The sequence below is a fragment of the Chroicocephalus ridibundus genome, chromosome 1 (assembly GCF_963924245.1).
Source record: "Chroicocephalus ridibundus chromosome 1, bChrRid1.1, whole genome shotgun sequence".
NCBI lineage: Eukaryota > Metazoa > Chordata > Aves > Charadriiformes > Laridae > Chroicocephalus > Chroicocephalus ridibundus.
The window spans coordinates 75,902,270-75,917,885 of NC_086284.1; the positions used below are offsets into that span (position 1 = coordinate 75,902,270).

Sequence of the window (15,616 nt, forward strand, 5' to 3'; positions counted from 1 at the left end):
CTGGACTGACTCCAGAAATGCAAGACCTTTTTAAAGCAAATTACTACTTCTGAGCTTGAGCTTTGTAGGACTTTCAGAGTTTTTTTTGTCTTAACATCACTTCCTTTCCTTTGAATTTGAGGTAGTCCAAATAAATCATCCAGTGGCAGTCATTCATTATTTGCCTTCAGCTTTCTGGTGCTGGTTAAAAGCTGAATCCCAGAATGGCTGAGCTTGGAAGGCACCACTGGGGCACCGGGGATTACAAGCACCCTGGGGAGCACCACTAGTGACTGGCCTCCAGCCGAATTTCATGCTGCTGATCACAACGCTGAGAACCTCTGCCTTCTCCATGTCCTTTGTTAACAGGTCATGTCTCCATTCTGGGTAAGGTACTTGGTGACACTGGCCAGCACATTCACAGCCAGGCGTGTATGGTTCAGACCTAGTCTCTCCTCAACCAGCAGTGTGCTCTGGATGCAAGGCTGCTTTAAGGTGCTTCAACACAGGAAGGGAGAATCTATGCCTTTCTCCCTCTGTTCTCAGTATAATCTTTCCCACCGAAATGCCACCCTACTGTGACCCCCTTACAGGCACAGCACTTCCAGCACATGGGCCTGAGCTGCTTCAATGGTGGAGATGGGACACTAGGGCTGACTCTCTTCCTCTTACACCCAGCCATGTCCAGAAGTCTGAGCGCCCCTAGGTCCTTGGGGAGGTAGGAGTCTTGATCCGGGGAAGGAAACAATTAGGTGTGGCTCTGAAAGGGGACCTTCCCCAGAATGCTAGATTTCTGACCGACTGTAGCATTCATGGTCATTCAGGCATAGAATCATAGAATTGTCTAGGTTGGAAGGGACCTTTCAGATCATCGAGTCCAACCATCAACCTAACACTGACAAAACCCATCCCTAAACAATATTGCTAAGCACTACATCTAACCGTCTTTTAAATACCTCCAGGGATGATGATTCCACGACTTCCCTGGGAAGCCTGTTCCGAAGCTTGATAACCCTTTCAGTGCAAAAACTTTTCCTAATATCTAATCTAAACCTCCCCTGGCACAACTTGAGGCCATTTCTTCTTGTCCTGTCACCTGTTACTAGGGAGGAGAGACCAACCCACACCTTTCTACAACCTCCTTTCAGGTAGTTGTAGAGAGCAATAAGGTCTCCCCTCAGCCTCCTTTTCTCCAGGCTAAACAACCCCAGTTCCCTCAGACACTCCTCATAAGACTTGTTCTCCAGACCCCTCACCAGCTCCGTTGCCCTTCTCTGGACCTGCTCCAGCACCTCAATGTCTTTCTTGTTATGAGGGGTCCAAAACTGAACACAGTACCCGAGGTGTGGCCTCACCAGTGCCAAGTACAGGGGGCTGATCACTTCCCTAGTCCTAGTCACCATCACAGGCCAGGATGCTGTTGGCCTTCTTGGCCACCTGAGCACACTGCTGGCTCATATTCAGCTGTCAGTCAACCATCACCCCCAGGTCCTTTTCTGCCAGGCAGCTCTCTAGCAAGTCCCCGAGCCTGCAGCGCTGCATGGGGTTGTTGTGACCCAAGCGCAGGACCCGGCACTTGGCCTTGTTGAACCTCATACCATTGGCCTTGGCCCATTGATCCAGCCTGTCCAGATCCCTCTGCAAAGCCTTTCTACTCTTAAGCAGGTCAACACTTACACCTAACTTGGTGTTGTCTGCAAATTCACTGAAAGTGCACTCGGTCCCCTTGTCCAGATCATTGATAAAGATATTAAAGAGAACTGGCCCCAATACCGAGCCCTGGGGAACAGGGCTTGTGACTGGCCGCCAAGTGGATTTAACTCCATTTACCACCAGTCTCTGGGCCCAGCCTTCCAGACAGGTTTTTACCCAGCAGAGTACTCCACTCCAAGCCACAGGTGTCCAGTTTCTCCAGAAGAATGATGCTGAAGGCACTCCAGATAGAAGAATATCAAGCTGGTCAAACCACAGCATTTTGGGCAAGTTATCACAGCTGGCCACCCCTGGCTCTGTCTGGGCAGCAGAATAGCATTGTACGACACACAAGCCGGGTTGCCACTGCTCTCCCATTAAAAAAGAGCAGAGGAACCTCAAATTGCACCAAGTGCCATTGCACAAAGACACACACAGGAAAGGTCATGAGCCCATCAGCCCTCTTACAGGACACAGAGTCTGTATTTTGCCTTTTCCTCTCTCCCTACACAGAGAGTCATCATGATGCCTCTCACCACTAGGTACCCACAGCCTCCAGAGCCTCTCCACCCCTGTTGTGTCAAGGTGTACTCACCAGATACGCTTAGCAACCCTGCACAGACTTCCTCCTGAGATCACCATGTCAAAATATGGTTTGCAAAAAAGCTGCTTCTAGTGAAGTCCCCCCTTAAACATAGTTGCATAATTTTGGCATAGCATGCAGCTAGGGAGGAAGGGTACGGGAAGTAGCACACTGATCGCAGTAGTAGTATGACCACAGATATCACGCAGGACAGACATGTCATGAGTTTCCTGCACTTGAGAAGGATAAAACAATACCAGCCCAGGTTGCACTAAAGACAGCTCAGGCAGAGGTCATGGTATCCATGACATTTCCCCAGTGACTCACAGAGTTTTGCAAGATGAGAGTGCAACAATCTCTGTCTACACTGATAGAAGCACCACAGAGGACCCTGAATAGGGATGTGAAACCTAATGAGTGATCCTGGGCAAACAGGGAAGAAGTGCAGAAAAATCACTTCATGCTTTGAGACAACCTTCATAAACAAAAGTAAGCAAGATCAAAATCCTCAAGGGATACACACAATACCTTTTAATGCCAGGAGAAGCCTCAGAAAATATTGAATTGGGGCACACTTAACTGAAATAAATATTTTCCTAAAACAAAGTATAAAGGAGCTCATGATCTGCCTGCTTGGCGATTGAGCAGCCAGCAAAAGTGGGCTTTTATGTTCTTTCTGCTAATTAATATCCATTGCTACCTTCCACTGACCACTCTGGATTCAGTCCTTGCATCTTTGCTCACAGTGGCTACAGCCTTCCTCAGTAATGGTTTCCACTGAAAGCATACCTACAGAAGGTAATTTCAGAACATTTTCTTCAATCATCACAAAGAACACACTCCAGTGAACACTGCTGAAGAGACTAGTCAGGCTTTATATCTTTGTTCCTGCTTAGATACTCAGTCAGTGTCATGGAAGTTTTAAGAACACTTCATTACAAAATCTACATAGAAGACACATTGTCAATGCTAAATACAAGTTAAATCCCCAAACAAGCTGAAATGTGAAACATGAACAGAACAATCCACAAGCCAATTATTGCTGCATCACCATCTTTTTTGTACAAGGGCTTGAAATTCAAGTCTGTTAGCTATCACTGTATACTATGTAAGACTGTACTGCAGTCTCGAAGGTCCTGAAAACCAAGACTTTGATTTGAAAGGCATTCTGTCTTTCTAAATCATACCATCAGAAGGCTCTGGGTGAAGAAATAAACTGTGCTATGAGCAGCACATGCTCATAGCAAGAATTTTAGCAAGAACGGTTGGGACCATCTTTTTTTTTAGGGCTATCATTGGCTCTGCTCCAGACATTCCCATTTGATTAATCATATTAATTACCTATGTTTGAAACCTTTGAGGTAAACAATATAACGGAAAGCTGATAGAGCTTAGAAACTAAAATAAACAATTTAAAGAAAAAAGAGAAAAAATATTGGCGTAAATTTAATAGCATCCTTTGCCCTACATATGCAGAAAAACAAGCAAATAATTATGATTTAGTTGAATCAACTACACTTTAACTTCATGTCTAGTCCTCTATCCGTGAGTTTCTGTTTATATCTTTCAACAACAGTCTCAAAAACTGGACGTGTTTGGAAAAATATTAAACTGTTTTATGCATTAAAAATGCATAAAATCCCTTGTCCCTTAAAAACATACTGATGAATGACCTGCAGTGGAACTTCCATTATTAAACAACAATTATTAATTAAACAATTATTAAACAACAACTTGAGCTGTTGCTAGCTGCTTATCACACTTTCACTGCTAAGCAGCTGGCCAAAAGAAGTAATTGCTTTTAGATAAATAGGTTTACTCATAGGATCACGGAGTAAAGTTCTACTCAGTCTGAACTGGGACATCTCACTTTCTCCTGGTGATGAAATGTCCATGGAAACTTGCAGATGAGAAACTACGTTTAAACTGTATTTAACAGCAAAGCAACAATTTAGTACCACTACAGAGCTGAAGATAAGATTGCAGATGATCAAAGCAGGGATTTCTGAGACTTTGTTTCTCCTGGGGTTCCACTGTGCTCCCACCACCTTTATGCATTCTGTCCACAGTGTGCAAAAATAAAGTGATGTGCCCTCTATTCACATTTCAGTTGCCAAAAAGAAATTAGGAACACAGGTCTATTTTACAGACCCTTTCTCCAGATTTTCTCCTTGGAGGATTGTTTGCCTAGAGAGAAAAAATAAGCTATTTAAGGTGAGAAGTTTAAAATCATACCTGAAAAACTCCATGAAAGAGAAGCCATAACCATGCTGTTCAGCAATTCCTGCACAAACAACATTTGCAGATGCTCCAATCAATGTTCCATTACCTGCAGTTCAGAAAACAAACACCGGTTTATAGTTGTGCTCTGTTTCTTAGTCTTCCTCTGTTTATTCTGCGCTAAAGTCCTAAGATGTACTCGTTAGAAAAGAAAAATCAATTTCTGTTGCATAGGCTTGAAAAGAAACACACAGACAGTATCTCCACATCCTATAAATAGCTTCACTCCTTGAAAGATAAGCATGGTATCATCCTCTGATTCTACATAAGCCAGAAAAATAGAAAAGGAACATAACACCAATCTAACAGTTGTCAAAATGACACCAGAGATTTGAATTCAGATAAACTTGCTGATTTTTGGTTTTACATAGAAGAAGATGCCATCAGATGATCTGAAAACAAAGAATGAAATAGTTCAAGGATGTTCAGAAAAACAGATGTCTTTTTTCCTTACACAAACTTGACATTGACAAATTGGTGTCTTTTTTATAGAGAAGGCAACTAATTGCTAACATATTATTCTTTCTTTAACAGAAATTTAAAACACGATAAGCAGGACAATGGAGGGGAATGGATCTGTTTTGAATCTCTCTGCTGAGGCAAAAGGATCGCCACAGATACAAAGTTTGCTTACCAAACCACAATGGTTCTTCAATACATAAAAGAACATAACTTTAACCAGTGAACTTCATCAAATTACATTATACAGGTCCTCTTAAGAGAGGGGTACACCAAAGGAAAATAATATGCCATGTTTATAATGTGCATCTATCCTCTTGGAAGAACTACCTACTTCTCTTTTCGCCTAAGCCTTTCCAGTAACAAATTTATTCCTGTGTTTTCTCTAAACTTCCAACAATCTGGCAACGTAGAGAAGTCAGATATTCAGAGCTAAGAAAGACCGATCTATTTTCTGTAGCTTTCCCATGAGTCATACCTCAGACTTCAGAAATGCTGTATACTTGACTTCCACAAAACAGATGTCTTCAGCAAATGTTTCTGATTTTAGGAACTCCTAAAATCAGAGTGACTCCTACATTCTATTCCTAACTGAAATTTTGAACAAAAGAGGTACCAATCTAGGAGAGAATTTTTTTTCAAGTTGTCTCTTTTGCCATACATCACTATATTAACAATCCACTACTCAAAGCACAAGTCTTCCTTTGCTCCCATTGGCATATAGTTACTCTTCTCATTTTGGCCCTGTTAAACACTATGGCTCAGTGGAGGCTCTTCTTGTCTGACTTTGAGAGAAACAGATCAGAAGGCAATTAATGTTCCTGTTAATTGTTTTGTCTTAGCAAACGTTTCAGGTCACCCAGAGATCAGTTTAGGTCAGAATAAAGGCAGAATGATTATTCCCCTAAGTATTCACACATGGTACCCATATTGCCTTCTGCACCTGAAACTGCACACAAAATGAGCAGACTTCTAAAAATATTCTTAAAAATAATAAAACACTCTTAAATTCAAATAAAATGAAGTGATGGAGTTCAGAAGTAAGGAAAAGGAGAGAAAGGGTGTGATGGGGAAAGAATATTGGGGGAAGGAAGGTCTTCCTCTTCTAATAAGAAAGAGGGTAGGAGGAAGAACTTGATTATGATAATTTTGATCCCAGTTTGGTTTCAAAGCCATACCAGTGTCAATGTATACTAAGATACAGGTTTTTGACTGGTCATTCTAGGGACAGAGCAACAACTTTGAGAAACAACTAAACCCCCAAAAGTTGCTCAGGACTTTTTTTTTCTTTTAAAGTTGGTTTCATGAAAGCCAAAGCTTTCCAAGAAAAAGCTCTTGTGTGGACATTATTTTTCTAATTGAGTTCAAAGAGAAAGCATGATTCTTATTTACTCCAGGATGGTCAATTATCATCGACACAAAATAGGCAGCAAACCGAGATTTCCATCCTGGAGTAGAGATCTGATATGATCATGGATATCTGTTGTCTCAGGTGATGGCCTAAACAACACCTATTAAGAGCAGGAGACTGTTTTCGTTTTCTCATCAGCAGCTTCAAACAGCTCTTGAGCTGATCCCGTTATGGAACAAGAAAGAAGGTGAAATCTTGCAGACGACATGAGATGAGAAAAGCATTCCCCCCTATTCCCTGCAATCCCAAATAGACATTTTATTTCATATATTTCATTGTCCCTTTATTTTTTTTTTAATTCCTATTTTTTTCTACTATCCCAGGAACTATGCTGGGTGAGCTGCTTCGTACTTGCTCTTTTTAAGGCTTTGACATTGCAAAGGAGCTGGATGCAGAGGTCCTCTCTGTCTATGAGGAGCTCTGCTGATATAGAACCGCACATCAATAGAAGGGTATATCCCTACGGATCCTAAAAGCATCGTGGAGCATTTCCGTGAGACACCAGGGGCTTTTTCTGATCTAGGCTTCTTATCATACACAGTGAATCACATACCTGCCCACGTGTGCTTCAGGTGTGGAGAGAAAAGATGAGTAACCTTACAGAGGACCAGAAACCCTTAAAAAATAGTGTCTGGGGTAGCACTGGTCATTAGGAACTGCACAGCTCATTTCCCTTGCTCTCTCTTTGCCTCAAAGCATATTTTAGTTACTTTAATGCATGTTTAAAGATATTAAATTGAACTTGGAACAACAGCATTCCTGATAGGCTCTGGCATGAGAAAGCCAAGACACAAAGCATGTGGCTTAATGCAAAAACAGAACAAATGAATACAGCTGATGTTATTAGAGGAGTCAGGCAGGAACACTTAAGGAATTTTCAATTCCAAAACTAATCAGTAGTCTACAGCCTCCAAACATTTCATAAGAGGTTTTTGCTCGACATGTAGCACAATCAGACATCACCATCAGAATAATATTACTGTAGACAAGGAACATAGGTCTGGCTTCAAATTAGAGAAACAGGACTGAAACTGCACTTGTCCCATGGCTGTGACTAGATGCAGTCGAGATCTCCAAACAGCACGCACTCTCCTATACTGTACATGGGCTATAGTAATGACTTCACATAATGAAGTATTATGGAAAGAGTTCCTGCTTCAGCGGTGAATTGATTTCCCCAAGTAGGTTTCACTTGAGGAGAAATTGTCACCTTAAATGTTATCTGAAAGGAGCAGCATTTCTTTTCCATTTGTTTGGAGCGTGTGTGCAGCTTAATGAGGTATTGGCTCAGCAGGCTTCAAAGAACTACACTGAAATTAACAACAGAGGCAAACTTTTTTTTCTCCTCCCAGGAACATCTGTCTCCATGGCAGACGTTTAACTCAGTAGTGAAACAGCAACACTGTGACCTCTGAATCACAGAAAACCCAAGACTAGGTTAAGATGCATGGAAACCTACACACGTTAAATTCATTCCAATTGATGCAAATGAAGGATGAGCATTTTCTAGGACTTCACCCAATCTTGACTTCATCTTGACATCATCTTCAATCTTAAGAATAATTAAGCTTAAAAAGCATAGCAAAGACTCTTACTTGCTTTTTTGTACGCTCAAAATGTAATAACATGGGTGAACTGTATCAACGAATAACATTGTAATAACCAATTTGTTTTGATGACTCCTATTGCAACTTTTTTTGATTACTCCTACTGTAACTCATGCTTTGTCACAAAACAGATGGTTATTAAGAAACTGGATTCATTACAATGAATTAAATATTATATTTCTAATATCAATAGTATGTGATATGTATGAGGTAAGCCATACATTTTATCCTGCATACCTATTCTGCCTTCTATTCTTGGTAGACTACATGCATTTTTCTCAATACTACTACTAATAATTCATAAGCATGAAATCAAGAAAGACCTTTTTCTTAATCCAGAAAAATTTTCTCATTTTGAAGATTAATCATAGAAAGATACTTACATGTCATTTAAAGAGCTGCTGCTGCTTAGGCTACAGAGAAGAAAATGACAGAGGAATCCTCACAGATCATACTCATTTTTCCATGGACCTGCCCTAGTTTTGCACAATCCTTGCAGAAGCACAGCAGAAAGTTTTCTACTGTTTCTGTCCAGAAAAAGTGACATAAAAGTATCTTTCTAATATTTCTCAAGGCAAATTTCTTTGAATATCTTTAGGGAACGTGGAATCAACTCCAAGTACAAGAAAGTATTCAACAGTATTAGTTAAGAATAAATCTATCAAGAAAGATCCAAAACCAGACACCATACCTTAAAACATGCCTTCGCATCTACAGCTAACTTAAAGGTACAAGCAGGAAGATGTTGACAAGGTTTGGTAAACCTGAGTTAACACCTGCAGTATCCACCAGCCCTGCTGCTTCCAGCCTTCTGCTTCCATTTGTAGCTACTTCTTCTCAACCCAGTGTTCAGTTATCATCCTCTGCTACATCACTCCTTCAGAGACTGCCAAATTCAAACCCAGAACCTGCACACCACACGTAATGCACCACCCTTGGGCCCAGACAGCCTCTCCTTCGGTCAACAGAGTTTGTCCAGGTGACTATAATCTGCAATGCACTGAAAATCAATGCTAGGAGAACTGGTTAAGCTTACCAAAGGAAGGGGCTGGGAAATCGGGATAGAATCATAACAAGAAAAGGGAGAGAGTTTGCATCAATAACATGTTTCCTCTTACTTTAATCCTCATTCTCACCTGTCAGTTTTTACTTGTCAGCAGTACATCTATTCTATCTAAATACCGTTAGTTCTCAGGAGTCCCTTTGGTATTGCCCCCTCAAGAGCAAGCCTAACGTTTGGGTTTGCTGCATTAATATGTTTGCCTGGAGAATCACCTCAAGGTGCCCAGCAGGATTAGTGTTTATTACTCAAAGCACTGAGAAATCAAAGGGAAAGGATTACCGCTAATAAAGCTATTTGGCCTAGCATGGGCAGCCTTCATAAACAGTAACTTTCTCAAATATATAGGAGATAGATAGTACCTTGTGCAACAGCAAGCTTAAAAGTGGATTGCTTACAGAAAAGCCTTGCTTTGTTGTGAGCATCACAGACTGCTTCCCCTCCACATGGTCTGACAGTGGATAACAAGCTACAACTGTGCTTAACAGACCTTCTGCAATTTCCCTTCCCTGTATCTCTGGCTGGGTAATGCAGAAGCAAAAAGACTACCCTATTTCCATGTCAACACAAGCCCTGAAAACAGCTTTTCCCTGGCCTTGGACAAACATCTGTGCAAGGCCCAGTTTGACACAGGCACAGCTGTCCTCATAGCTTTGTCCCTGGCAAGGATTCTCACTATGAAAACAGGAGTTCGCTACAGAATCATGAATAATTTTAGGGTGAGTATTTTCAGCCCTGATTTTTGCTGTAATCAAACCATGCCATTATAGTGTCAAAGCAAAGCTTATTGAAGGAAACCAGCTCCTTGCTTCCCATCCATTTTCAAAAGAAAACTCTGTGCAGTCTCTCATGTGCTTTACATTGTTAAATATAGGTAAACTGACATGTGCATCTTCCTTTCCGTAGCATATTCCATTTTAAAGCACAAAATGAGCAAAAGTAACAAATCTGGCTGCAGAAGTGAACACTGAATGGTCATGGTTTTGATTAGCCTTATAGGAGACAGCCTTCTTTTGGGAGATGTCCCTTCCCATGGCAGGGGGACTGGAACTAGATGATCTTTAAGGTCCCCTCCAACTTAAACCATTTTATGATTCTATGATTCATAGCTTTCAGGAGTTTTGTTTCACACAAAACCAATCCAGATTTGCCTCATTAAACAAAGCCATTTATATTCATCTGTTAAATGTCTACACGTCTTGAATATCTTTTAATATTTTCTATCTGTTAGAATTAACAAGCCCTTGATAATCAAACTTTGCTGTCATTAAAGAGCTACAGAATCAAGGACGATTAAACCATTAATAGTCCCTAAAATAACAAGAAACCTGAAGTCATAGGCAGTAAGGGGGAAAAGGTATGCATAAACTCATTCAACATTGTTATCTGTTATAGAGTGCAGTCATATGATATCAACATTTTTCAATTTTACTGATTTGGAAACATTTCGAATGGGATGTTTCTGCACAAATGCATACATAGAATTTCTGCACAAATGCATACATAGGGTTTACTGGAAAAAGAAAAGAAAAAAAATAAAGACTGTAAATCAAAATTTTGAGTTAACTTATCCAAAACGTTCTTTGAACTGTATTCAATCCAACAATTTTAATCAGGTGAAATTTTCCATTTTTTATCACCACTACTGTACCACCAGCAGGACAGTTACTGTAAGTTTTGCACTATTAAATGCTCATTGCTTTCTTTTTGCTATGAGAGGAAAAGGTGAAATTTAAATTTGTCACTTTTCTACCGAAATTATGAAGAAAATAAGGCAGGTTGCTGAACATCCTGCACTAGTTACTGCAACAACTTAAAGAAATCCATAAGCTTCTTTCAAATCCAGACATCTATAAAAGAGACATAAAACCTGAGGTGGTCACTAAGTCACCTCTCCCCTTGAAGTCAATTTAGCCAGTACAAAACCAAAATAAACTAGTATAACAAGGGGTAGTGTCAGCAGTGTCCTCTGACATGCCATTTCCTCACGCCCCGAAACACGTATTCAAGCAGATATTTTAGAATAGTCAGCTGCTTTAAATTCAGATTCTGACTTTAATCAAATTGACTTTGGACTGGACCCTATCTGTTACGTTTTGCTGCGGTGCAAGTGCCTTGTTTAAAACTCCTGCTAGTGACTCTCTTTGGTTTAAGTGTGTTAACTGCAACTGTGCTAGATGTATTTATTACTATATGTATAAATAATATCTATGGCATGATTATAACTTTCTTTAGTGCCATGCAGCGTCTGATTCATCAATATAAACCAATATGATACTGCAGATTGAGAAGTTTTTCCCCTCTTCTCTGCTGCACCACTCAAGGTGCAGGAAAAGGGGGTGTTGTCTGGAAAAGTGTCTGCAGAGGAAGGAAAGTAGATAGTCCAGTACTATCTTCTGCACTTAAGCATTTTGAAGCTTGCTATAGCTGCCCTGTCTTGTTCCGTCAGGTTGTCCAAGTGCTACCTTCTAGCTGAATATACCTCTTCTGCTGACAGCAACGCAGACTCTATTCTGTTATTGCAGCAACTCACTAGTACAACATAATGAGTTTAAATATTCTATATTATTCTGAAAACAGAAGTGGACAAGCCTTCTAGAAAGAACCTTCTGTAATTTATGATAAACACATGCACAAAGCAAGTAAATAAAATTAAACAAAACTCCACATATGCTTTGTAGGAGTCTCTGATGTCATCTCTGATCATTAGCATATCTCTAATGTGCAGAACTTCATAGCATGCAGTTATTTTACACAGATTGAAAACCATTAATACAAACTTTTCAAATTCATCAGTAATGCAAGCATTATAATCAAGAGATCTTAATATTTGGTATAAATTCTTTTTCTAAATCAACGTAAAATAGAATACAATTCTACATATTACACATAGCTCTCTTCCTTTCCATTTTAAAATCTAAGATTTACCATTCAAACTGTAAATCCTTCATCAGTACAGCTGAAATGGATCCTTTACCTCATATACTTCATATTTCACCCTTAATAACATACATACATCTATATATGCATGTCTGCCAAGGTAGCTCTTTTGAAGCTTAGAAAAATGTCCTTGCTGGGAACAATTAAGTAGGTTCAATATGGGGTTTTTTTGCATGTTAACTCGGTGGACAAGCAGGCCTCTGATATTGCCTTAATACAGACAAAGGTATGTCTGTTAAACATACACGGTCAATTTTTGCTGCTTTTACACTTTACATTCACAACTTTCTTCTGCATATCTTCCGTGCCACAGAGGATTATCTTCCATAGCCCTAGATTAGAGAATCTCCTTTAGCTGCAGGGACTGTGGTAATGAGCCTGGCTCTCACACTTTACAGCACTGCTGGGCTTTAAGACCTTCATACTGAAAAAATATGAAGATGGCCCAGAGTTTGAACATCTTGAAAGAGCTAAGGAAAACAGCAGCTGGATTTTTACAGAAGGTTACAGATTCTGGCTGTTCCAGAAAACAGCAAGTGGACAGTTTGCTCACTCAAACATTGATAGAAAAAAAAGATTCCTTGTGCCTATATCCAGTGGTGCCGTTCTTCATGCTACAACAAAACCTGAAATTTTCAGTTATCACCTGAATAAATTCTTCATTAAGAACAAGCAAGTAGTACTGCTATTTAATGGGCATCAATCACAGTTTAAGTCCATGTTACTCATTTCCATCGTTGCAAACATTGCGGAACCAGTGCAAAGGATACTCAGAAAGTAAATTAGCTATTAGTGTAAAACATACAAAATACCTGCTGTGTTTTTCTTCTAGATCTGTACAATTTAGAGGCATAATACTGCTAAAGACTGCACCGAGGTCTTTAAAGAAAAACTGTGAGACATTTCCTAAATTTCCTTATTTGTTTTGCCTGCCTTTCAAAGTCAAAAACAGCAACATCCTTTTCCTTTTGAAAGATTTCAAATCATTCTCATTCCCTACAATATCACCCTTTGATTTGGATTGTGAGTTTTATATACATAGACAAAATATTTAGCTAAATCAAAGCTGTCTCACCCACAAGACATAAAACTGAGTCCCGGGATTTCTCATCATTAAAAGACTCCTTTAGAAACAATAGGAACTTTCAATATCAGAGTCCTGGTTAAAATCAAGCTCAGGTAGGTATATTCTCTCTACTAAAAAATTTTCCTCCGGTTTCAATTACACATTGTATATAACAATTAAGCTCAAAACCAAAGCTGAATAGTGCTCCTCTTAAATAACTGCTATATTTTTATGCCATATATTCAGTTCTTGACAGACTTTCTTGAATCTTTCAAATCAAAAAGTGTTATATAAATGTGATCTATTTTAACTATAAAACAACTTCAAAGGATCTACACTTGTGCTTTTTTCATAATATTAATTATTTTATATTTTAATACATTTTATGTTTTATTGAAGGCTAGCACTTCTCTCTCACATTGCAAAGAAGGAGGGCTGGTTTAGGAATACAAACAATATTTCTAGGTTTATGCCTTCAGCGTGTCTGAATTTTTAAAACTAGTTTAGGATTTTATTGAGCAGAATCAGCCGGAATCATAAATCAGCGGTACTCCACTGTGCAAGGCCCCATCTGCATCAGAGACATAAGGAGGGGTGCCAAGAGACAGAATAGCTGTAGCACTGGGCCACTGAGAGAAAGCCCACTGTTTAGCTACACTGTGGGTTGCACTCCTTTAATAGCTGTAATTAGCACAATGTCCTGTGGATAATGGATTTTATTCACACCTGGGTTTTGACCCTGGAAGGTTAGAAGAAAAGTACCAGAAGCCCCCTCCTCCTACTCCCTTTCTTGAAACAGTGCCTACAACCGAGATCGTGCAGCCACAATAACACAGCCGTACGCATCCTAGAGATTGCCTCTTTCTGCAGGATTGTGACAACGATGACTTTCAGGTGCTGTCCCCCAGGAAAATATACGGGGAAGAAAACCAGTGCAAAACTGTACACTGTAGGGAATATCCCCTTTGGACCACAGCAATAGACACTGCAGCCAAGAAATACTTTTTGCACTTTACCGTGCTAGCAACTGAGAACTCAGAAGGTAGGGACTTTCAAATATGAATTCAAGCTCTTTTTTTCCCTTCTTTTTTTTTTTCTTTTTTTCAAAAACATATTTTGTATAATCATGAAAAAAGAAAGAGATTAAAAGACAAATAAATGCCAGCTCTTTATATGTCAAATGTACAAAACCCCTCCAAATAATACCTTAGCTATAAGCTTTTCAGCTCAGTAAATAATCTAGTTCTACACAACTGAATGTTCTTAACAGGTGGATTTCTGACTGCATATTTATTCAAATTGATTTGAATCCATATTTCATGTTATTTTAAAACTTATGAGCCAATAGAAGCAGTGCAATTAAAGCTCTTTTTGTTCTGAAATTGCTGGAGCTAGCAATCTTCATTTTTTCCAAAAAAATTCAGGACAGCATTCCTTAGACGCTATTGGAAGGTCTACATATAGCTCAGTCTCAAGAGGTACCACAATTCCATCGTGTACTAGAATAGGAAGCGTTAATGAATAAAGCTTTATTCAATGTCCTCTTGTGCAAAAGAAATATGGACGAATATTCGTCAGAACACCACAGTAAACAAGTGAACATACTTCCTTGTTTGTTTCCTTTAGTTCCTTTTAAATTTCCTGTTTTCTTTCCCTTCGTGGTCAAAACATAATTGAAATACTGGCACATAGTCCATAAGAAAAAAACATGAACAATACAATTTTTCCAGCTACTGAGTCAGCCTGACCATTAATGCCCAGACAGGCATGAACTAATATGGTTGTTCAGCATTCAGAACAATTGACAAACCAAAAGGCCCCAAGACCTGAATTCATTTGACCCGTCTTTGGGCACCCCTCTTAGCTACTGAAGTTCTGTGCATGATGGGCTCTGGTGTGCTCTGCGGGGAGCATCTGGCATTTTCAGTGGATGAATAAACATCCGCCTCCTGGACATGCCAGTATCCCCATCACCAAAGAGGGAGCCTGAGGCAGCCAGACTCCTAACTTACAACTTAAGTCCTTTAAGATATCTGGGATATCTAAATTTCCAGAACCGGATGCCCTGAAAAATTACTGTGTTTATTTCTTAATCGTGTAAGATTGACCTGACCTGAGCAAGAAAACTTGTGTCAAAAAAGAACTGGCAAACTCCAAGGAAGAGCCAAAGATTTCAAAATTGTGGCCATCTCACCAGGAACTGCCCGTGTCTGTCACTGTCTCTGGCTTCCTTGAGTAAGAGACAGGATTTTTCATCCTTTCTCACCTTCAGAGACACTTTTTACAGAGCAAGGAGAATCTATGCGATGTTCAGTTACATCTTTTGTCTGAGCCCAATGCCATGAAAGACAGAAATTTAATTGCAGTGGCTCTCTTTTGGGAGACACGGCTGAAGATGACAACAATGTGGCAGTTATACTGGCAAAGGTCCCTTCATCTTGCTTGAGACTGACTCAATCCTCCTTTCATTTCCAGAACAACAGCTAAAGCAATGAAGGAAAATGACTGTCTTTTCTTATCCTATCTTCTTCCAAAACTG

The 15,616-nt window shown here is 39.7% G+C and overlaps 1 protein-coding gene across 1 annotated transcript in view; it reads right to left on the reverse strand.

The window, feature by feature from the left end:
- OCA2 (OCA2 melanosomal transmembrane protein) overlaps window positions 1-15,616 on the reverse strand; it is a 174,277-nt gene that overhangs the window by 35,294 nt on the left and 123,367 nt on the right. The window contains exon 23 of the mRNA XM_063349476.1: window positions 4,490-4,583. Coding sequence (XP_063205546.1) covers window positions 4,490-4,583 — 94 coding nt within the window. The remainder of the gene's footprint in view (window positions 1-4,489; window positions 4,584-15,616) is intronic.